This window comes from Polypterus senegalus, chromosome 3 (genome assembly GCF_016835505.1).
Source record: "Polypterus senegalus isolate Bchr_013 chromosome 3, ASM1683550v1, whole genome shotgun sequence".
Lineage (NCBI taxonomy): Eukaryota > Metazoa > Chordata > Cladistia > Polypteriformes > Polypteridae > Polypterus > Polypterus senegalus.
The window spans coordinates 113,574,952-113,600,255 of NC_053156.1; the positions used below are offsets into that span (position 1 = coordinate 113,574,952).

At 35.3% G+C, this 25,304-nt stretch overlaps 1 protein-coding gene across 1 annotated transcript in view; it reads left to right on the forward strand.

The window, feature by feature from the left end:
- bckdhb (branched chain keto acid dehydrogenase E1 subunit beta) overlaps positions 1 to 25,304 on the forward strand; it is a 229,741-nt gene that overhangs the window by 140,990 nt on the left and 63,447 nt on the right. The window contains exon 9 of the mRNA XM_039747830.1: positions 21,556 to 21,642. Within this exon, the coding sequence (XP_039603764.1) occupies positions 21,556 to 21,642 (87 nt within the window). The remainder of the gene's footprint in view (positions 1 to 21,555; positions 21,643 to 25,304) is intronic.

The window sequence follows — 25,304 nt, forward strand, 5'->3', positions numbered from 1 at the left end:
AAAATATTAATAATGTAAACATGTTATTTAAGAGTGAACCGGTGTTGAACTTTATGCTGAGTATTTAATAATGCATCATTTATGCAAATTTGGAATTTTGTAATTCATTCGTTTTGATTACTCATGTTCATGTTGGTTTCCAATAGAAACATTCTAAAGAGGCAGTCAATCTCATTAATTGTAAATGAAGTATGAATGTGTAAATTAATATTCTGGTTTTCTGGTCATTATGCATCTCTAGAACTTATATCCGAGGCTCTGTATGTCAATTCCCTATAGAACAAACCTGGAATTCTGAAGTATGCCATTGGGTAGATAAAAATTAATATCTACTTTTGTTTTTGAATTGTCTTGGCTTGTTCACCAAGTCTTTTAGTAACATCATAAATCTAGATTTAATTTCTTTTCCTTTAAATGATTCTTGTCACTTATATATTGACTAGCTTTTTAACAGTGTTTTAAAATGATTTAACAGCTACTTTTTCTGATATTATATCTGTTGGAAAATGGCAATTGTGAAACTTAAAATGTCATTATTTATAGTAAAATTGTACAACTGTTTTATTGTAGCTGAACCATGAATATTTATGTTCCACGTTAGGAATTATGGGAAAACTGTATAAAAAACCAAATAACCCATTTTTTTAAGCTACTTTGCTTTCCTTTTGTCAAAAAAAAAGAAAAATGATTACTGACATTTTCAAAGCTCCTGTGATTGCTCCAAAATTCCTCCACTGTTGAGTGATATTTCCACTGGACCTTCCCAAATAACATCTGGAAAGTTTAACAAGTCCAGACATTAGCTTCTTGAGCTTTCCCTTTTGGCAATAAGTCAATGACTTAATTACACCTAAATGCATTTCATATCTTCCCCACTGCATAACTCAGTTAAGATAATTGCTGTAAACTAATTAATATTATGCTGTATATTATCATTGTATAATTATTCTTCTGATAATTGACAGAATTGGTGTAAACCTAAAAATCAATCTATGAGATTTACCTTTTTCTTTTCTTTGCACTACCTAACAAAAAAGTGCACTAATACGTCTCATGTATAGAATGACTTATTTTTTTAATACCTTGTCAGTGCATTTGTGTTTAAATATCCATGCATCTTATAGTAAGTAGAGCGTCTTCTGGCTCACATTGTCCTAAATTGCACTTTTGTGTACAGCTCTCTATCTTTCTATTTTAAAGTTTATATAGTGTAATAGATTTAGACAGTAGAAGTAGATTATTTGTAAATAATGTACTTTATGTTCTTAAGTAAAAGGTGAAGCAAGTTGGTTCTTTATGCTTCTGGGAAATTAGGTCCAGATAAGTCAGCACTACTTCCGTACTTGGGGGTCCGGCCTTTGGCCATATCAAATTTGAGCTGTTTATTTACTATCATCCCCACCTCTGATTTGAAGCAGCAGTTCACAAATGCAACAAAATATGTACTAAAAGTGTAAATATATGATGTGCTCCCAAAAGTAGTGTTAACAGAGACCTTTTTAAAACAGTGTACTTGGTGCCCAAAATGGTAACTTGTACTGACTTTATAGGTCTGCTGGGAGATGCATTGATTTGTTTTAAATTAAAACTCTAAGTAGCTCATTAACAATATGCTCTCATATCAGAGTTACCTTTATGTATATGATTGAGAACAAAAGCTTTTCTGATCTAAATCTGAGTGGTGAATTGTAATTACATGTTTGAACCCATGATTTCCAACAACAGATTTTTAAGGTAGTCTCTGGTTAAAAACACAAGGTGCAAAGCAAAATATGTTTGAATATTTCTCTTAGATCCCTTATAGTATTGATTATAATAACAAGTCCTCACAGCTGCATTTAGAAAGCATTTGCTTTGCTTTAAAAAGTTGTGTGCAACTTATATTTTTCAGGGTTAAGAAACTTTGACTATTAAAATGTCCCTCATGACTCTGTAGCTTTGAAGTAGTAAGATGCTCGATATATGTGTATAGTCATCCTTTTCATATATTGTGTTTTGCTCATGTATAAAGAGTATTCAATCGCTAGCAAGTGTACTTGTTTCTTCACTAAGAAGTTTTTCTTGTATTTGCTTTTAAGAATGACCTGAATGGCTGCAGTCAGTGGTATTTTACTTTACTTTCTCAAAACCAATAGTTAAACCAAATTGTCAGCCTGTTTTCCAGATTCTAACGTATAGGCAACTGTTCTCTTTTTTTTATCCCAAGCTTTGCTGAAGTATAAAGTAAATCATGAAATATTTTCATTTGGACCCACTCTATTAGTTTCTTGCCACATACAATATAATAGCACAGTTTATGTGATTATAACATGGCATTGAAAGTAGCAAATGTAATATTTTAATAAGTTGCTTTTTAAGTTTTTTTTACAGATGACATGCTTATAAAATTTCAGTCCCTGAAGGGAGAGTGTGATTTAGAGAGAAAAAAAAAAGCCATCATCACTGTTTTCTGGTCAAGTAGGTCCACTTTTGACAAGTAATAAACATAACACCAAAAGTGGCATCATGTTGCTTACTGATCAGAAATGAAAGTAAGAATTTTACCATATTATGTACTCTTCACAATAAACTGGACACTTTTTTATCTTTGTTGTTAACTTGCAAAGACTCTTGAGTTCTTTATATAACCTGTGACCCACTGGTGCATTTGGCTTCTTTCTTTAATATCTGTACCTACTCCCGGGTGTTATGTATGTTAGTTATTGTAAAGAGTAGGTGAAGTGTTTTGTGTGTATGTATTTGTTTTGTATCAGACCTGAATCAATAAATGTTAAAATTAATTGAATGCATACAGCATTTATATTTTTTATATTGTCATGATCATGCTAAGAATTACATCCCAAGATAATTTAATATTTAAAAGAAAAATCAGGAAGATGACATGAAAATACTCAGCAATTAATGACAATTAATGTTTTTTGTTTTTTTTTTAAGTTCTGCAAAACCTCGTTTTGCCCAATGTATGGAATTTGTGGTAGCTACTTAGTTTAAATCAAGGTCAAACATAACCGTCAATCACTCGTGTTCTAGTTAAACAAGAATGTAAAATAAGTTAATCGGTGCTTTATATAAAAGATTTTAATCATCTCAGACTGCTATCACATTTTTCAGTGTTGCAAATGAACGCTACAACATATTCAAATGATTTTTGTATGGTTAGCAAAATGCATATTTACATTTACAAAAAAATAAATACAATGCATAACTGAAAAATCACAGCTTTGAAAGTATTACAATTAGAATTTGAATACTCTCTTCATGGGACTCCTTCACCTGCGTTTATTTAAACAACATTCACTTATGGTTAAATGATGATAAAAAATGTTCTGTATGTATCATGTAACACTGATTAATATAGATGTCACTTAAAAATATCCAGAATCCACAAAACACAGAAGGCAAGTAACAAGACAATTAGTGAGAGAACCAAGAGGCCAAAAGTAAGTCTCAAGGGTTCCCAGCATGTCTTAACTGAAATAGGAAAACCCATGATAGTCAATAGCTATTTGGGTATACAACCAGTGTATGAAATACAGTACATTACAGTTGTGAGAAAGAAACTATATTTGAAAAAAGTTCACACGAGACATGTGATACCCCAGAAAAAATGTTTAAAAAAAGGTCTTCCATCTAATGAGCCAAACGTGTAATTATAAAGCCTTAAATATAACTGAGCCTAGGTCATCCCTTACAAAAAACTATCCCTACAAATATGGTTGTAGCAGCATTAAGCTTGTTTTTTTTTTTACTTTTCATTGATAGGAACTTGTCAAAACTGAGGGTAAAATGAATGGAATAACATAAAGAGAGAGAACTGGTGAAGCATAAACATTGTACAGTATAGTCTACAAATGATGTGAAGCTGGTACAGCGATTTGTACTTTAACAATACCATAAACAAAGTCAGATCTTATATTGAAAATGAAATTGAAATGCCAAGTCAAAGTCTTGATTAAAATCCTATTCAGAAATCCAGGGCAAGGATTTAAGATTACAGTTCACCTCCTCTTCCCAATTAGAGTTGTTTTGTAAGACTGAGTACCTTAAAGCCAAACCTCCAAAATGTGAAAAAAATTTTACAGAATATCATAACAGACATAAGGCTGTATTTGTTGGAAGAAGGATACTACCAGATATTAAATGCATAAGGAAACTTAAAGGTGTGTGTGCAGTATATTTCAAGGCTGGATTTTTCAGATTTTGTTTTGTTTGTTTTTCTTTGTTATATTGTGATAAAATGAATATGACACATCACAATATAAAGTGTGTTCTGTTAACCATGTAAAAAATCTAACTTTTGTTTGTAAGAAAACCAATTGTGGGTCTAAATATTTTCTACAAGGCATATCATTTTCTCCTACTGTAAGCATTCCATCCTGTACTATGTGTCTGTAGATTTTCATGCATTCTTTATATTTTAAGATAGCTTTTTCAAATATTCCAGATCTCCACACCCATTATATTTTACTTACTGCTGTCTCAAGAAACTGTTTTGTTTTCCTCTGTCAGTTCTTAATTTGATTACTTTTTATAATTCACATTTCTCTTTTTTCCTTCTTGGTTAATTTTCCTTGAGTGGATAAATAGGCCTACAGCTTCTCCCATGTACTGCAGTTACCTACCTTTTTTTTATTCAATCTACACATCTTGTCTCAAAACTTCATTAAGTTAAATTAAGTTAAGTTCATTAAAACTTCATTAAGTATTGAAATAAATTCCAAAATCTCTCTGGACTTATCTGTACTTATTTATCTCTACTTTAAATTGTTTTATTAAGTTTATAATATACCACAATAAATATTTTACTGTACATTGTACTGTAGTCTTATTAAACTTATTTTGCACTTTTTTTCTAGATTTTTTTTTTTGGGTTAGTTAATTTCTTACATTTTCTTTTTGTGTGTGTTATCCTAAAAATAATTTGGAGTGTTATACTTTGTGTCTTCTCTTTTTGGAAATTTATGTAATTTAAAATAATACACAGTGTTCTTTGTGTCCCCTTTTCATCTATTTTCAGTTTTGTGCTGGCTTTGTTGGGATTGCAGTTGACACAGAGCTTATCATTGTTAAGTGCATGTCTTTCTAAATATATAAAGCTGTATACACATGGCAGATGTTTGCAAACTTCAAAAGAAAGTCTTCCAGTCCAAAGTTGGACTGTAGACAGTCTAGTAGCCTGAATTCACTGAGCTTCCAGTATATATTAGTTGGCTTTCGTATTCTTCCCTCCTCTTCAGAAAATAGCCATTAAACAATGAGAGCATAGAGAAGCTGTTTTTTGCTTAGAACTTCATATTGCCAACAATTCAAATGTAATAGAATGCTGAAAGGTGATTTTTAACTCTTGTACAAGTGAAGTATTTAGTTGACTTTCAGTTAAAGTTTATTTGATCTTTTTTAAAATTAACCATTTCAGATCATTTATTTTTCATTCCTATTGTTGAATTTAATCAAGCTTTTCCTTATGTTTGATTTTCAATTAATAATGCAAAATCCAAAGTTTTAACATTGTGCATAAATATATTAAAGTTACAAGTCTGGATTGCCAGTATTCATAATCACTGATTTGGGTAATGTAGAACATTTCATCTATGCTTGATAGAAAAGATGTTTAAAATGGTTTATGATTATGCTAATACAGATATTTTTTTATGAATGTGCTGAATGCTTTTTTGAGTGCTGAGGGTTATTGATGAAATTTATTTATTACTTTTACTTCACAGACCTGAAATCCTGTTTTCTGATCCCACAGCCAGTTATTGTGGAGTTTGCAGGTTTCTCGTCGCATCTGTTTTTTGTTTGTTTTTTTTTTTTTTTGCCTTTTTTCTGGTGTCCCAGAAATGTGTGTGTGTTACATTAACTGGCAGTTTTGAATTGGCTTTTTTTGTATACAATTTTCATTTTGTCCAGGTTGGGTTTCTACCTTGCTGAATTATATATCCTCTTTATAATGAGGTATATTTCATGATATGTCAGTGACATTCCTTGTCACCCTGTCCCTTAAATAATGTAGCTTGATTTTTATGTTGGTTATGCAAAGTCTGTGACTTGGGCTAGAAGGAGCTCCAGATGTGTAAGTCTTGGCATTTAAAATCATTATCTCTTATATTTTAAAAAACATTTACTACTGTTCTTTGGTTCTATTTTTGTTACTATTTAAGTTAGACACCTTTCGAAAAACTTATAATAAAATAATACACTTATCTGAACTAGTGAGGCTTTTGTTGTTTTTTTCTGGTGCAACTGTCCAGTTCTCAAAAAATCAATTATAAAAGCAAATATACATATACTCAAAAGTCTGAATAGGATGTCCTTACCACATAACTGCATAGTACAATTTTTAAAGCTGTTATTTTGTTTCAGCCAATTTGGAATGCAGAAGAGCCAAGAGAGAGCTGTAATAATAGACTGGGATTTTCACTCAGACACTTGTACTGCACTAAATATAAAAATACTTTACTAACAAAAGCAGTTATTTGGAAAGAAGGATAACTGGGGGCAGTAAGAAATGCTAGTGCCATATGTAATATGATTTTGGGTTCTACTTTACTCAATGTCTTATTAGTTTTGCATCTTTTTACAAAACGTACCTTTCTTCTTTTGAAAACAATCTATTTCTTAAACATTAAAATATCAAAGTGTCATCTTTTTGACATCTAATCAAAAAACACTGTCCAAAAACAAGTATTCTTTTCTGGAAATATTTCCCTGTGGGTTGTTGTGTGGAAACAAGTACTTTTAATTTGCATATACAACAACATAATAGAATTTGCCATTATTTTTAATCACCAGGTAAATCTGACTCGGAACTCTTATTTAAGTGTTTTTACAAGTCATGATTAATTTTAGAGAAACTGCTGCCAAAGTTATTTATTTTGATGGCTTACTTAAATGTGTTAACCATTTTAGTTTTTATCTATAGCTCCCCTCAATCTCAATTTTTTTCTGCCATAGCTGCTCTTTGACTGTGTTCCAGCCAGGTTCTGAAACATAACTACAGTACCATGATTTTTTACCATGATAGACTAAAGAGGTTTCTGGGATGAGTGAATAAAATATTTAATAGAATACTCTCTTGTTTAGTAGAAGTGTGCCAATTTGTAATGTTCAAATTATTTCTAGAAGTTTTCTTCTTTAGTGAAACTAACAGCTACACTATCTATGTCTGTGCAGCCTTTGCTGTGTTGGCTGGCAAGAAACAGACCAAGGAGATTTTATGCATTTTTTTTTCTTCTTCATACTAGATATAAACATTTACAAGAGTTGCAATTTGTGTCATTGTCTTTAGTCTGTTGTTAATTTTCCTACTTGCTACATATTTACATGTGCACAATCACGTCTTGAAATAATGTCCATACAAAAAAAACAGGCTGTTATTTGAATTTCTTGTGGCAGAAATTATCAGTAAAAAAAATACTCAACATAGTTAAAATGTATTTCCTTACCTATAAAGCTCTCAAAGATGCTGTCCATGTGAAAAGGTTGTTGAAGTGATGATGGGGCTGTTTGAGAAGTGTAGACATTGCTCTAAATACAGGATACTGACTTTTACAAGAAAGAGGAACCTCATGGTTTTTGCTACTGCAAGGCCATTGGAGTTAGCAGAGATTATGTATAAAACAGAGGACTGCAGCAGATACATCTGGTTAACCTATTACTGGGTTCAGACTATTTTAAATTAAATTGCAAGCAATAAAAATATTGCTGTGGAACTTCTGGATCCATGAAAATGTAAAATATGTTTTGTTAACCATATAAAAGAACATCCAGTCTAACTTTTGGTTTAACACAGCAAACCATGATATCAGTCAGAGAGGTTTAATATTTTGTAAATATGATGTTTCGTTCACAATATTTCTATCCGTCTTCTACTGTAAATGTTCCATCCTGCATTATTTGTGTGTAAATAAAAACATAAATATCTTTATGTTTTAAGATAGCTTTTTCAATTCTTACTCTTGTTCACACCCACTCTGCATTGCTCACTGCCATCTTAAGAAACTGATTTTATTCTTAATTGTTTTTTTATTCTTTTAATTCCTGTTTCATAGTCCTATTTTTCATTTCTTTTTTTTTTTGTTTTTGATTTTTAACAACAAATTCCAAAACATTCCATATCGATAAGACATATTTCTTATTTCAAATAAAGCACTAGCAGACTGGACTCATCCTCCTGCTGTGAGTCTGTGTATTTCCTGTTTATTCTAGAAGTAATTATTTAACAATATTTTCAACAATATTTCAAGAAAAATATTCCTGCATTGTTTGAGTGAAACAATTTGCTGTTTTGGACTGTGAAAAATGAATGGCAATTTGCTGTCAGTTTCTTACCTGTGGTTAATAATCAGTAGTGCTGTTTGTTACACTGTTATGGGTTGTGAAAAATGGCAAAGTGCTCTCTGTTGCTGTTATGGACTTTATGATCAGCACTTGGAAATCATTTAATAATGATAATATTAAAACACTGCCAGTAATGTTGAAATTGTTGGTTGAAATTGGTGCAGTGATAATAAATTACAGTTACTACATCATGCTTTTATCAATTAAAACATATATTATCCTTATTCTCAAATGCATAATGCATTCAGGAAGGAAAGGGACGTAGCGCCTGAGTAGGGCAAGGTCAAGTACCACTGGTATAGAACATCAGTTACCTATATCTATTTGAAAGCTTATATAAAATTACTTCTCAACATGAAAATTGAATTCCATTTAAATAAGTAAAACTAAGTAGAATTTATGTGGGATAAGCATTCTAGTAAGATGGATAAGCAATAGAAAAAATATTGAGCAAGATAAGTCTGTGTTAGTTGAGTGGTATAGGTAATTACAGTTAATTTGTCCTTCTCCACTTTAAGGCCATCTGTGAGTTCACCAAACACAGCTGTTAATGGGTTAGGAGTGATTGTGACACCAAGGCTCTCTGAATAGGCATTAAAGATTTTTGTCCAGAATATTGTTCATTTGGTGAACGCCAAAATGTGTCCCATTGAGACTGGAGCTACATTGCAACATTACACAGGCTGAATCTTGGCTTGGATACATTTTGGACAATTTTAAACAGATAAATATGATCAATAAAAGATTTTAAGTTGAATGATTGAATACTTTGTGCAAATGGAGCTAGAATATTGTATTCTGTGCATGGTTGCCTTCTACTACTTTTTTGAGATGTCAAGTGAAAGATCCTTTCGCCACCTTACCCAGTGATCTTTGGAAGGAAAGAACTTTAAAATGTTTTTATATATTATTGAGATATTATTGAGATGCTGTCTGAGTCTTCAAGACTGATCAATATTTCTTCCGAAATAGAAATGGGTGGTTGGTGAGGAACATTCCATTGATCCAATGGCTGTAATTAACTTTCATTATACAGTAGAATACCCTACTAACCCTCTTCAGCAAGATATTTGCTTGTCTCACACAGACTGTTTTTTGAAGTCACAGTGCTGTAGTTTTAAATCTTTTCTGTACAGAAGAAAACCTTTTATTTGTGTAACCAATAATGGTTTAAGCCTATCAGGATTTTGGTTGCACTTATGTGAACTTAATTCAGTGTATAAGGAACCCTCCAGGGTAATTTGGAAGGTTTAGGGGTTTTGAAAAGTGCCTTCAGTTTTAGATGGGCTTTAGGAAAGGTAGTGTAGAGGAGTACTAATTAGACAGAGGCCTGGGGCACCTGAAATGTTTTTCCACAGTAGACCGAAGCACATAATAAACGATACTTGCCAAAGCAGATTGTCATTAAAGCTTATAGAAATTTTGTATAGAGTATCAAAAATAATTTTTGGATTTTCTAAATAAATATGTATATATTAGAGATCTGTGCTTTATTATGAATAATGATATTTGATATTGGGAAGTAAGAGACATGTGTTAACTGTAGAGTAAGATGGTATTAATTTGTGTTATACTCTATAGTAATTTTGGGGACATTATTCTTCTACATTGGTTTATTCCCTGGTTTCTTAAAACCCTTTTCAGTGCTTGTCGTAAATTACATGATTACACAGTAAACTTTATTATATACAGCATTACTTTATTTCTACAAGTTCATTGAATCGTTGAAGGGTTTTAGGATTAACGTATAAGTCATTGTACTTGTTCATAAACTGTATTACTTCTGTTGATTTTAATTACAATATTTTTAATCAGTGTTCTAAAAAAAAAGACAGACTTCTAGTTTTTTTCTTATAAAATGGCAACACCAGGCATTGCACAGAGTATGAATGGTTTCTAGCTAAAGCCTGATCTTAAACTTCGGTCTGTGGTTCAATGTGGGTGGAGTCCTTTGATTCAGAAATATAGGGTTGCAGTAAATCCAAAGGGAAATGGCTGTGTTGCTTAATTATGATGTGTGTTTAAATTTTAGTTGGTCAGTCAAAACAATATTTCCTCTTTCATTCAGATATGCTGCACATTTTATTTTAACAAAGGAAAATAAATTATAAGATGGCTCAAAACTATTTATCTATAGAAAGGTGAAATTGTGTAATTCACCCGTTTTAAATATAGCAACAATCTTCACAGTTTTGAAAAGAGACACATTTATTTATTTTAAATAAAAGTATCTGCAGCATATCCTTGACTGTTATTCAAATATTTCTTTCTAATGCTCATCCTACATAAGTTCTACTTGTAGATAGTTTTACTTGTTTAAATGGAATTTAAGTTTCACATTGAGAAGTAATTCTGTATAATCATTCAAGTAGATATCTAAGTAATTTACATCAAATACATTGAATACTGTTTTGGGGAAACAATACTTCCCTCACTATCTATACTAGAGCAAGATTAACAGAATTTTCAGTTACACTTGTTAACAATTAAATATTTTATACATTAATATCAAAACTTTAAAAGTCTGAATCCTGTTTTTTAATATAATCAATGAGAGTTACATTTGATATAATATATGAAATGTTTGAAATTCAATTTATAAAGGCAGTTTTACCTTTTCAACAGCAAAGGTTATTCAAACTGAAATGCTGCAATAATTTTCAACTTTAAAAGTTGTGTGGAATTTTACACAATAAATAATCTTGAACTTTGTATTTTAGTAAATATTTTTACTAAATACTCACTTTTTTGCTGAACCCCACGATTATAAATTATTCTCTTTACAACTGATCCCAATAGTACTCTAATGTCAGGGTGCACGTAATGATATAAAGCAATCTTCAGGTAGCATGTTCATTGATTTGGGGGACTTGTGGCTAATGTGGACCCATAAGAAATGAGGCCTTAAACTATTGTACTAGAACATATTGTGGTACATTACTAGCAACACTGACTACAAGAAAGAAACCAATCCAAGACCAGCAGTTCTTAAAAAACCTATACTGCACAGTAATACAAGCCAATGTATAATCATCAATTAATCTTACATGTGTTTGGAATGTGGAAGGAAAAATGTTAAAATGGGGAGAGGAATTCTATACCATGCAAACCCACAGATAAATTTAATTGGGAATTTTTTTCACTTTTTAAAATATTAAATATTAAAATATATGGAAATAAGCAGCTACTATCTATAATACAAGCAACCATTTATATGGGCAACTTTTTCTATAATTTTTTCGTATACACTGCTTATATACATGTTTATATTTGTTATAATTTCTGCTGGTGCAAGATACATCATCGGAGATGTTCCTGGGGTCATTGGGAGCTTTGGACCTTTCAGTATAAGACCCTTTCACCCAAGTGAGCCAGCCAAGAGTATTCAGACCCCGGTTTGTGTCCCAATAGCAGACACACACTGATCAGTCCCCTTAATCCATAACCATCTAGTGGCTTTCTGTGCCAGCTCCTATTATGGATCTTATTTTGTTTCTTTTGGCCCCCGATACCCAGCATGTTAAATGCTTTGAGGACTGCAAAGCCCTGATAGCCCATCTTCATCTGGCTAAAAGCAAGTCTTTCACCCCAGCTCCACCTGTTCTTGGTACTTGGTGCATTATCTATCATTAGCTGCCTCCATGCACTCTTCCCAAGGCCCTGTGAGTTCTATAGCATTATCGCCTGTTTGGTGCTATCTAAAAAGATGATCATGTCTAGCTGTAGGGTTGTTGATGTTGTGGTGTCTGAAAGTTTTCAGCTGTCTACCCATGTCTACTTTTACCTGCCAGTCAGAAGCTGTGGGAAGAAAGCTAGATGTTACCATTGGCTGTTGCAGCTTGTCTTGTGCTTTGACAAAAAAGACGGTGGTCTTTAAAGAAAGCCAGCATCTGAAGGCATTTATTCCTCCACCAACACTCTCAGCCCCTGGTTTCAGAACCTGATCATGGTGCCACCAGTAATGGCATTCACTCAGATCCTTTGGGAAGCTACTGAGCAGATGTTCCAGGGATCCTCTTTCTGAAGAAAACAATCATGATGGGTGGTGCTCTCCCCCCAGGTATGGTAGTTTGTGGGGCTTGGTACAACATCCTAAACAGCTTTAATAAGGAACCGGACTTCTTAAATTCTGTCTGCCAGATATTAGACCAAGAAATCTTTTGCTTAAGAGGGTTCTACCACCTTCCCATCTTACTTGTTGTCTCAGCCCCACCATTCTGCTCATTATTTCTTCTTCCACCCCCACTCACAGTTCTTTCTATATCAGCCATCACCTACCTCCCATCTACTACCATCACAAGGTTTATGGCACTATTTTTATCTTCATAGATCGTACAGTAGTATTTCTTACCACTTGTGCTTCCCCCAAAATCCTAAATGCCAGAAGCCTGAGTGTCAATGACATGTACACATTTGCCAATTTTCAATTCTGCCCATAAAGAACTAACAAGAAACAGAGCTTGTGTTTTTAGATGTAGAGATATACTTGTGCTATTAAGCACTCTCTCTATAAGCATTGCCTTTCTCTTGGAAATCTTACTATGTTAGAGATACTCTGCATTCTCTTAAAAATTAATTCCATTATGTACAGTAAAAAGTATTTTTTAAGGTATTTCTGTTAAGAATATGCTTATGTTGAAAGATGACTGCTGACATGTTGATGATATACTGGAAGCAAATCACAACTTGCTGTTTCTTTGAGAAGATTTTTTGTTATATTTGTTTTATTTAAGCTTTTCATTCACTAAGGTAAAAATATATGTGTGTATATATCACTGACATTTTTCCCTCCTCATCTTTTCTGACTTTTTTTTCACTAGTTTTGCATTAGGCTATGGTCAGTGTCACTACTGGCGATACCTGGACCCTACAGAGGTTGCACAGGTAGTCCAACTTCTCCAGGATGGCACATCAATACGTGCTATTGCCAGAAGGTTTGCTGTGTCTCCCAGCACAGTCTCAAGGGCATGGAGGAGATTCCAGGAGACAGGCAATCACTCTAGGAGAGCTTTAAAAGGTAGTAGAAGGTCCTTAACCCGTCAATAGGACCAGTATCAGCTCTTTTGGGCAAGGAGGAATAGGATCAACACTGCCAGAGCCCTACAAAATGACCTCCAGCAGGCCACTGGTCTGAATGTCTCTGACCAAACAATCAGAGACAGATTTAATGAAGGTGGGCTGAGGGCCCGACGTCCTCTAGTGGGCCCTATGCTCACTGGCTGGCACTGTGGAGCTCGAGTGGCATTTGTCATAGAATACCAGAATTGGCAGGTTCACCACTGGCGCCCTGTGCTTTTCACAGATGAGAGCAGGCTCACCCTGAGCACATGTGACAAGACGTGAAAGGGTCTGGAGAAGCCGTGGAGAACGTTATTCTGCCTGTAACATTGTTCAGCATGACCGGCTTGGTGGTGGGTCAGTGATGGTCTGGGGAGGCATATCCATGGAGGGATGCACAGACCTCTACAGGCTAGACAATGGCACCTTGACTGCCATTAGGTATCTGAATGAAGTCCATGGACCCATTGTCAGACCCTATGCTGGTGCAGTGGGTCCTGGGTTCCTCCTGGTGCACGACAATGCCCGGCCTCATGTGGCAAGAGTATGCAGGCAGTTCTTGGAGGATTAAGAAACTGATACCACTGACTGGCCTCCACGCTCACCTGACCTAAATCCAATAAAGCATCTCTGGGACATTACGTTTCAGTCCATCCGACGCTCCCCAGGTTGTACCTCAGACTGTCCAGGGGCTCAGTGATGCCCTGGTCCAGATCTGGGAGGAGATCCCCCCAGGACACCATCTTTCATCTCATTAGGAGCATGCCGCAATGTTGTCAGGTATGCAACAAGCACATGGGGGCCATACAGCCTAGTGAGTACGATTTGGAGTTGCTGCAGTGAAATTTCAGCAAAATGGATTAGCCTGCTGCATCATTTTTTCACTTTGATTTTCAGGGTGTCTTTGAATTCAGCCCTCTGTAGGATGATAATTTTCATTTCCATCAAATGATGTGGCATACTTTCGTTCCTAACACATTAGTCAGTCCATATCAATAGAGATATCCAGCAGGATTTTTTCCCCATTGAGATCTGATGTGTTTTCAAAGTGTTCCTTTAATTTTTTTGAGCAGTTTATGTATAGATATAGATATACACAAACACACACAGGGTGAGTCAAAATTATGTTAACATTTGAATGGCAGAAATAATTTATTCACAAATGTGCAAGATGATTTACAAGAATGTGTCATCCTGTTCACCATCATGTTCCAACACATGTACCATATGTGGCACATAAATTGTCCACACAAAATTTGTATATAAGTACTCAGGTGCTGCCGCGAGAATTGGATTCTTTATCAATTCTCTTTCAACATATACTCAATTGTCTTTTTCCCCCTAGAGGTGGGGTAAACCAAAAGCTAAAAGGTAAAGTCACAGTGTCTCATGTGCATAAACTTTATGAATAAAGTTACTTCTATTTTTGTAAGCACTTAGACAAAGATTTATTTATTTACTCCACTGATATGGTCAAATATGAAATTAGGCACAATAGTTTTTGACTATACTAGGTAGCTTAGAATTGGGAAGCTTTACAGCTCTTTGTTAAATTATATTAGATTTATGAAAGGTGGTGGAGTTTGTTGGTTTATAAAGAAGAAAAGCAGAATTTCTGATTGAGAACCTCACAATCAGAATTTTTCTTCCTTTTCACACCTCTTCGAATGCAAAAACAAAATTGTTTCTTTTAACTTGCATTAGTAGACTGGGCAGGATTATCACATCTTCTATGAAAATCCCCTGAATATTTTCTCTTGGATCTGTAAAACTCCTTGATTAGTTAATCAGCGCCACGCTGCTTCCATTTTTATTTTCCGTAGCCAGTTAAGCATTTTTATAGATTAGAATTTTATAGATTATTATTATTTTATAGATTATTAACCAATCTCCTTGAGAGGGGCTGGACTCTCTACCACTGTAGAGTTGCCCCCGGTGAGAGGTGCCGAGCAGGTGTGGGCATACTTATTGCCCCCCGACTTGGAGCCTGTGCGTTGGGGTTTACCCCGGTGGACGAGAGGGTGGCTTCCCTCCGCCTTCGGGTGGGGGGAAGGGTCCTGACTGTTGTTTGTGTGTATGCGCCGAACAGCAGTTTGGAGTATCCACCCTTTTTGGAGTCTCTGGAGGGGTGCTAGAGGGCATACCTTCTGGGGATTCCCTTGTTTTGCTGGGAGACTTCAATGCCCACGTGGGCAATGACAGTGAGACCTGGAAGGGCGTGATTGGGAGGAATGGCCCCCCGATCTGAAGCCGAGCGGTGTTTTGTTATTGGACTTCTGTGCTCGCCACGGATTGTCCATAACGAACACCATGTTCAAGCATAAGGGTGTTCATATGTGCACTTGGCACCAGGACACCCTAGGCCTCAGTTCGATGATCGACTTTGTGGTTGTGTCGTCGGACTTGCGGCCATATGTCTTGGACACTCGGGTGAAGAGAGGGGCGGAGCTGTCAACTGATCACCACCTGGTGGTGAGTTGGCTTCGATGGTGGGGGAAGATGCCGGTCAGACCTGGTAGGCCCAAACGTGTTGTGAGGGTCTGCTGGGAACGGCTGGAGAGTCCCCTGTCAGAAGTAGCTTCAACTCCCACCTTCGGCAGAACTTCGACCACGTCCCGAGGGAGGTGGGGGACATTGAGTCCGAATGGGCCATGTTCCGTGCCTCTATTGTTGAGGCGGCTGACCGGAGTTGTGGCCGTAAGGTGGTCAGTGCCTGTCGCGGGCAATCCCCAAACCCGTTTGTGGACACCGGCGGTGAGGGATGCCGTCAAGCTAAAGAAGGAGTCCTATAGGACCTTTTTGTCCTATGGCTCTCTGGAGGCAGCTGATAGGTACCGGCAGGCCAAGCGGAATGCGGCTTTGGTTGTTGCTGTACTGTTGCTGTACTTAGGACCATGAGATATTTCAGTTTTTCTTTTTTAATAAATCTGCAACAATTTCAAAAATTCTTTTTTTTGTCTGTCAATATGGGGTGCTGTGTGTACATTAATGAGGGAAAAAATTAATTTAAATGATTTTAGCAAATGGCTGCAATATAACAGAGTGAAAAATTGAAGGGGGGTCTGAATACTTTCCGTACCCACTGTATATTGTCTTCTGTGCAGTATATTTTCTTAAGAAACAGTTGTCAAGTTTTACTCAGAATATCAAATGCATTGCATACATTGTGTATATATTATACTCAAAATGTACAGTTGAGTATGGGAAGCAAATATAAGATCAAATATTCTTAATTTTATAATGATTAATTTAAACGCTATGTGTAGATGATCAATTCAAATAGCTAAAACTATCCGTGTATCCATTATGAGATCCTGCATTTTCTAGTGCAAGTTGTTGAAAAATGAATTGATGAAAAAGTATTGTGGATATGAGAAAAGATGACCCCAAGAAATTCTTTCATTATTTTACGTATAAAAGAACTGTCAAGGAGTAAGCCAAGTGCACTATGAACAGTGAGGGTGAACTAAAATGTACTTACAATGTGTTTTGTCATGGATTAGCTTTGGGGAACACTTTTCATCATACCATACTGTATATCTTTTCTTACTACTACATGCTTTCTTCCCTCTGCTGGTGCACTTCCATTTTTATGTCTAACAAGGCATTCCCTTATACCTATATACCTGTTTATGCTTTATCTTTTTTTCTAACCCACTGCAACTATACTATCAATGCTATAACTGCTTAAATGTGCCCTTTACCTTCACCTTCTTTCCAGCACCACAGCTCATCAGTAATATATTTTTTTTTTACTTCCTTCTTTACTGGAAAACCCACTTAACTATTTACTGTTGACGGATAAGAAGCCAACTAATTGCCCACTGCCACTTCACCCTTTATATGCTGCCTAGATGTACACACCCTTTACTCATTAAAAACAAAAAAAAAACATTTTTTAAGGAATAAAAAAGCTTAAAAAGAAAGCCCATCCCCCCTAGTTGTACCGAAAAACAAAGTTTTAGGAGCAAGCTATCAATATATCAATCCACCAGCAAGGATGACATCAGCATGTAGTACACACTCTGCATCAATTGGCAGTCCCAGCAGAGGAATATTTTTTTTTTTAAGTTTATTGTAAATATATGTAAATTCTCACATTATTCATTATAACTATGCAAAAGAGGATGCAACTTATAGTATGTCAGCTGATTGAATATTGTCATAATCCATTCAGTATAAATGCAAAAGGAAGTATACCCCATGAAATATATATATATATATATATTTTTAACATACGTGGGCAAATCCAGATTGGAACATCATAAAAATATTAATGTGATGTAATTGGGAGAAAAAAAACATGATCTTGCAATAATTTATTCAATGAAAATCATAAAGATACTATGTGCCGTTCCATCTATGAAAAAAGTAAGTAAACCCTTTGGCTGTAATAGCTGGTATTTTCCCCTTTGGTAGAAACATTTTCAAGCTGGCATTTTTTATAACTCTGTACCAGTCTCTGACATCAACTGGGATAAAGTTTTTCTCATTCCTCTATGCAGAAATCATTTCAGCTATGTAGTATTTGAGGGGTTTCCTGTATGCACAGCCTGTTTCAAATCCACACACAGCATCTTAATGGGTTTCAGATCTGTGATTTGACTTTACCTTTCCAGAACCTTCCATTTCTTTCCTTTAAGCAATTTCTTGGTGGATTTACTGATATGTTTAGGGCAATTGTCATGTGTGAGGTATACTTTTGTTGACCATCAGTCTTCTGACAAATGGTTTCAAATTGTCCTCAAGCACATTCTGGTACAATGACAAATTCAATGCTGCCCAGGCCCTGATGCAGCAATGCAAATTCAAACCATAACCTTTCCACTACCATAGTTTACAGTTGGTGTCAGGTTCTGCTCGTCAAATATTATCTTCAGTTTTTGCCAAATATGTCTTCTGGTACTGTGGCCAAATAACAATATCTTTCCCTCTTCTGTCCAGAGCATATTGTTCCAGAGGTCCTTGTCTTTGGCTATGTGCTTATGGGCAAACCTTTGTTTTACCCTGATGTTTTTTTCTGGGCAGCAAAGGTTTCCTACTAACTCACCTTCCATGTAGATCTAATTTGTGCAGGCTGTTTTTAATGGTAGACTCATGCACATTGACATCAGTAGTGACAAGAGCAATCTGTATGTCCCATGGTGAAATTCTGGTTTGTTTGTTTTTTTTTAGACTTTTTTTTAGCGAAATTCTGGTTTGTTTTTTTTTTTTTAGACTTTTTTTAGCTTCTGCAACCAAACCCCATGATGATCATCAACGATTCTCCAGGGGGAAAAGCTCTGATGATCATCTGTGACTCTTACACAGACGACCTACCACTCATGGGAATGGGTCTAGAAGACACTAAAAAAGTTTAAGAAACCCTGAAGTTCAAAATGTAAATGTGGCATGATGCTTGTTACATTATATCACATTTAACAATAGATACTGCTTCAGTAAAGGTTAAATATGTTAAAATAGAAAAGGCATTTCCTGGGGTGTACTTACTTTTTCACATATTAAACATTTAAGACACTAGCATGTTAAGTTAGGTACAGTAACATACTGTGTTGAGTAGAAATTGAGGGCTTATGCCTAACTTGCATAGTGTACTAGTGAGTGCACGCCTAGATTACAGTGTGCATTTTTGATATCCATAACACAAGATATCTTCTGCTTGAAGAACTCCAAAGAAGAGGTTACTGATTGCAAGGCTGAGGAGTACATGTTATGTTGAGAGTCTGAAGAAGTTGAATCTTTCTTTCTTAAGCAAGAGGTGACATGACAGAATTTTTTAAAGTTGTGAACAGAGTAAGTAGAGTGGATGCAAGTTTTTACTAAATACCTGTTTTTCAAGAACAAGAGGCATAATGCAATTAATAGAAATATCTGTTAAAAATGTACTTAATATAATTGCAGTATACAAAATGCCCAATGAATATGCATAAACAAACATGTCTGGTTTGATTTGTTAAATTTGTTGGATGCAGTAATCTTTTCTAAATATGTATACATGTATATAGAGAGAATAATAAGAATTTTAATATTTAATAAGTTATTTTCAGTGCTAACTGACAGGAACAATGAATGGAGGCAGAGTCAAAAAAAGGTAAAATATTTGAGACCAAAGACTAATTTGCTAAACTCAAAGATACGGTGAACTAACTATGGCCAAAAGTTACTTGTTAGGATAATTCTACATTAAAGTTGCTACATTTATTTTACTAAAGACTATTATGTAAAAAATACTAACATTATAAATCAATGAATGACTAGAAGGTGCAGACATTAAATGCAAAAGAGCAGAACATTAAAAAAAAGATCAAGAGGGATGTAATTATACCTGCAGCTGGACTAAAACAAAAGTTAATATCATAAGCTTTTTGTCAATACAATAGCAGCTGTCTTTTAGGAGAGATAATAAGCAGTTCCAACATATTCAATTGAAATATGTTTTCAAAAGATGCCAAAGCATGATTGGGTGCAGTTTGAATAGACAAAGGGAGATCATTTCACAGCTCTGGAGCAAGAATGGCAAAGCATTGTCCAGTCTCGGTACGTTCAACAAGAGGAGGGACATTCAGCAGTCAGGCAGAGCCATAATGGAGACTTCTTAAGGGACATATGGAGAAACCAAAGACTAGAGATGTTACAGAGTAGAACCATTCAGAGAATCATTGGTTAAGACAAGAGATTTGAACTGGACCCTTGTATCAACAGGAAGCCAGTGAAGAAACTGAAGCAGAAGAGTAATAGTGAAATGAAAAAAAGAGAAAACCAGGTGAACAGCTGCATTCTGGAAGAGCTGGAGAGGTCTGATAGCATGGTTCAGATCGGATAACAAACATATAACATATTAAAATTAAAATAATAATCTTTGTAGGTCAAAACAGAGTACATCATGCCAGTTTAAAAGCAACAAATGGTAAACTTTGCTATAAAGGAAAAATAACCATGAATTGTGAAAGGTATTACAATTTATAAACATAAGGCTGACTTTTCTGTGGTGCTGTGTTTTTTCTTAACAACTTACCCAATTCCTTGATGGTCTTTGCCTGTATAAAAAATAGATGGGTCACCAATACTTAACAGGTAGATCTTTGGCCTTGGTTTAACTGTTAGAACTCAAAAATAAATATTACAAATTGATTTAGCTATTTAGTTCCAAATTATTTGCTTTTTACAGCGTTTCACAGTTTTTTCCCTTTATGATTCCATGTGTTTAATTAACTTAACCATTTAATGAACTATAACAAAATTATGCACTGTGTGTTATTATAAACATTATTTACAATACACATTTTGATTTGTTTTTTGTGCTGTTACTCAGATGCAGCTAAATAACATGCATTACACAAAAAATATATTTAAATTAGCATTTTTAACAAGATTCCATCCTGCATTTTTTTTACACAAATTTAATTTGATTATGCAGCATCAGCAATGCAAATTAGTTGCAAAAGAGGCTTGTCTGTAAAGAAAAGAATTGTTGATTCAATTACAAATTCAACTTAACTTTTAACTGAGGATTTAAAGATGAACTATGTTTCTATGGAAATGTTTATTTGTATTTAAAAAATAATTATACGCCACAGAGAAATGTTAAAGAAAATAGCAATAAAATCCCACTACATCAATCAACTTTTCTGTCTCTATCTATGAACATAAATTGACAAATTTCTGTTATGTGGATGGGAGAGCATGTTGATAGTGTTGTTAGTGCTGCTGTCTCACAAAATTTGAATTCTGCACCTGGTCCTTATCCATGTGGAGTTTCAACATTCACACCATTTCTGCAAGGGATTTTCCCCAGTACAAAACTTTTCCTTCTACATCCCCGAAGATGTGCATTTTGGTTAAATTTGCAATTCGTAATTGTTTATGTGTCTATATGTTTGTGTACATGAGTATTCCTTGCTGTTGAGTGGTGTTCTGCCAACTCTGCTTTATGTCTAATGGTGCAGGTTACGGACCCAACATGACACTAACTTGGATTAAGTGGTTTTGTGAATGTTGAATACACTTACAGCATAAGTAAATAATATTTCTTAAATATGTTCATTCTTTTTTTTTCTTCAGTATTTCAGAATGATGTATGAACATGTTTAGTTTTTTAATTATGCTAAGTACAGTTGTGTTTAAAAATGTGCTTTTTGTATTTTTTCTCTTTTACAGTCTGTGGTTAAGACCGGGAGATTATTGATCAGCCATGAAGCTCCAGTAACAGGAGGATTTGCAGCTGAAATTAGTTCTACTGTACAGGTAGAGTAATTTGACTTTTGAACATATGTGTTTCAAATCCTGCACTAAGAAGTGGGTCATTGTGCAACCTTTGGTACCTGTAAGTCTACAGTACAGTTTAGCATGCTAATATTTCTACTGTAGTGTTGTGCATACTGTATTTTGTGACTGGTTTTATTGCCAATAAGGACTGTATATTTCATGTACTTTCATTTTAGTTGTATGAATGTAAGATATAAAATGGAGTATAAAAATAGAATTAAATGTAAAGTCAAAAAGAACATAGTTTAATAAAAACATAGTAATTTTAGTTAATATTAATATGCCAAAAAGTGCCATCCATTGTTTGAGGTAGATGTTTTTTTTTTTAAAAAAAAAAAAAAAAAAGCTTCTGCCAAACCTACACGTGCCGGTCATAAAATTAGAATATCATGACAAAGTTGATTTATTTCAGTAATTCCATTCAATAAGTGAAATTTGTATATTAGATTCATTCATTACACACAGACTGATGTATTTCAAATGTTTATTTCTTTTAATTTTGATGATTATAACTGACAACTAATGAAAGTTCCAAATTCAGTATCTCGGAAAATTAGAATATCAATTAAGACCAATGCAAAAAGGATTTTTAGAAATGTTGGCCAACTGAAAGGTATGAACATGAAAAGTATGAGCATGTACAGCACTCAATATTTAGTTGGGGCTCCTTTGGCCTGGATTACTGCAGCAATGCGGCGTGGCATGGAGTCGATCAGTCTGTGGCACTGCTCAGGTGTTATGAGAGCCCATGTTGCTCTGATAGTGGCCTTCAGCTCTTCTGAATTGTTGGGTCTGGCATATTGCATCTTCCTCTTCACAATACCCCATAGATTTTCTATGGGTTAAGGTCAGGCGATTTTGCTGGGCAATCAAGAACAGGGATACCATGGTCCTTAAACCAGGTACTGGTAGCTTTGGCACTTTGTGCAGGTGCCAGGTCCTGTTGGAAAATGAAATCTGCATCTCCATAAAGTTCGTCAGCAGCAGGAAGCATGAAGTGCTCTAAAACTTCCTGGTAGACGGCTGTGTTGACCTTGGACCTCAGAAAACACAATGGACCAACACCAGCAGATGACATGGCACCCCAAACCATCACTGACTGTGGAAACTTTACACTGGACCTCAAGCAACATGGATTCTGTGCCTCTCCTCTCTTCCTCCAGACTCTGGGACCTTGATTTCCAAAGGAAATGCAAAATTTACTTTCATCAGAGAACATAACTTTGGACCACTCAGCAGCAGTTTTGTCTTTAGCCCAGGCGAGACGCTTCTGACGCTGTCTCTTGTTCAAGAGTGGCTTGACACAAGGAATGCGACAGCTGAAACCCATGTCTTGCATACGTCTGTGCGTGGTGGTTCTTGAAGCACTGACTCCAGCTGCAGTCCACTCTTTGTGAATCTCCCCCACAGTTTTGAATGGGTTTTGTTTCACAATCCTCTCCAGGGTGCGGTTATCCCTATTGCTTGTACACTTTTTCTACCACATCTTGTCCTTCCCTTCGCCTCTCTATTAATGTGCTTAGACACAGAGCTCTGTGAACAGCCAGCCTCTTTAGCAATGACCTTTTGTGTCTTGCCCTCCTTGTGCAAGGTGTCAATGGTTGTCTTTTGGACAACTGTCAAGTCAGCAGTCTTCCCCATGATTGTGTAGCCTACAGAACTAGACTGAGAGACCATTTAAAGGCTTTTGCAGGTGTTTTGAGTTAATTAGCTGATTAGAGTGTGGCACCAGGTGTCTTCAATATTGAACCTTTTCACAATATTCTAATTTTCCAAGATACTGAATTTGGGACTTTCATTAGTTGTCAGTTATAATCATCAAAATTAAAAGAAATAAACATTTGAAATACATCAGTCTGTGTGTAATGAATTAATCTAATATACAAGTTTCACGTTTTGAATGGAATTACTGAAATAAATCAACTTTGTCATGATATTCTAATTTTATGACCAGCACCTGTACATACAGTAAGTAGAGAGGCATGTAGTGTAAATCCCTGTGTTCATTAGCGATCACTATGTTATGTAAAATGCTGGCACTATTTGCATACTAAGCCTTTTGTTCTCTTCTGTCATACTAGCATACAATAAAAGGTTAACAGGGAATGAGAGACTTCTCTTGCAATTACATGGTAATGAAAAGAAGGTGGGAAAAAATCATCTTTCTAACATAACATCAAAATAATGAGTGACAAGTTCTTCCTGTTCCAGTAATTTGAGACAGACAAAATATAACATTCACTCATTCATTTACTTAAACCTCCTGATCTGGATCATTTCCTAACATCATTAGTTGTAAGGCATGAAACACGTTCATCACAAGGCACATTTAGTTGCTTTATATAGGACTTATTTTGAATCACCATTCAGTATAAGCTACATGTGTTTGGGATGTGAGATGAAAACAGAGTACCTGTAGAGAACTCATATAGGTTTGTTACAAGGGTTACCCAAAGAATAGCAGTTTGCACTGAGGAGGAATGCTTAATCATCACGTTGACAGTGTTATAGCCCAGAATTCTGGGATGTGACGCAAATGAGGCAACCACTCTGCCACAGTATCGCCTGAATTATTATTACAAACAAAAAATGTCTTGCATACATTCATCTTGAACCTGAATCTTTGAATAGGTGACTAAGTTGTTTAACAATGCCACATCCTCACTATTTGTTTCTAAGCTACCTTTTATTTTCAAGCTATTGGAAATAGTGGTATTCTCCAAAATCAATATGATTAAGTTTAACATCTTTGACAAATTCCAGTCTGGATTTAGAGCTCTGCATAGCACAGAATCTGCCCTGCTTAATGTACAGAATGACATTCTTCTCACTATTGATTCTGGTTGTTATGCAGTTTTAGTTCTGCTTGATCATAGCGCAGCCTTTGACAGCACAGACTATGATGTTCTTTTAAAACGCGTGGAGGCTGAAGCGTTATATACCCACTTAAACAAGATATATTATTAGAATATATAGTGTTACTTCTGATCTACCTCTTAGTTTCACTCTCAGGTTCAGTACATAAAACTACATCAGTAAGTACGTATTATACAGTATGCTTTACATTTTTTACTCTCTACATGGATGATTCTGATTTCAGTGTCTGCTATGCACAACTAATGTTTTGAAAATGTGTTTATGTCAATGCTTCTTTTGCTAAAATTACCAAAAAACATTAAATAATCCATGCAAATATATAACTTTAATTCTAGAATTTGCACAGTAACAAGGTCAGATTAGGTTGGGGAGCATGCACTGATACAGTACATTGCCACACCCACCACATGACGAAAGAGCTGGGCTAGGCAGACACAATGTCCTGTCCCACACCTCAGAAATGACTGTCTATCTGCCGCAGCCAGGTTTTACACAGGTGTTCCCATGGCCTGGTTCAGCTGCTCAGGTCCTCAACAATGACAATCTTGTGTGCCGGATCACCCTCAGAGAATCACGCCACAGGGCTCTAGTGCCGTAACTAATGCCCCCTCACAATGCAGATAATGTGGCTCATTTGGGACTTCATGAGACCCAAGAGGTCATTAAAGGCCTCGATCATGGGTTTTATCCAGGGCACTCATAAGACCAGACACTCAGAATCATTGCTCAGTCTCTCAGGAGCCCCAATCAGAGCCTACATTGAG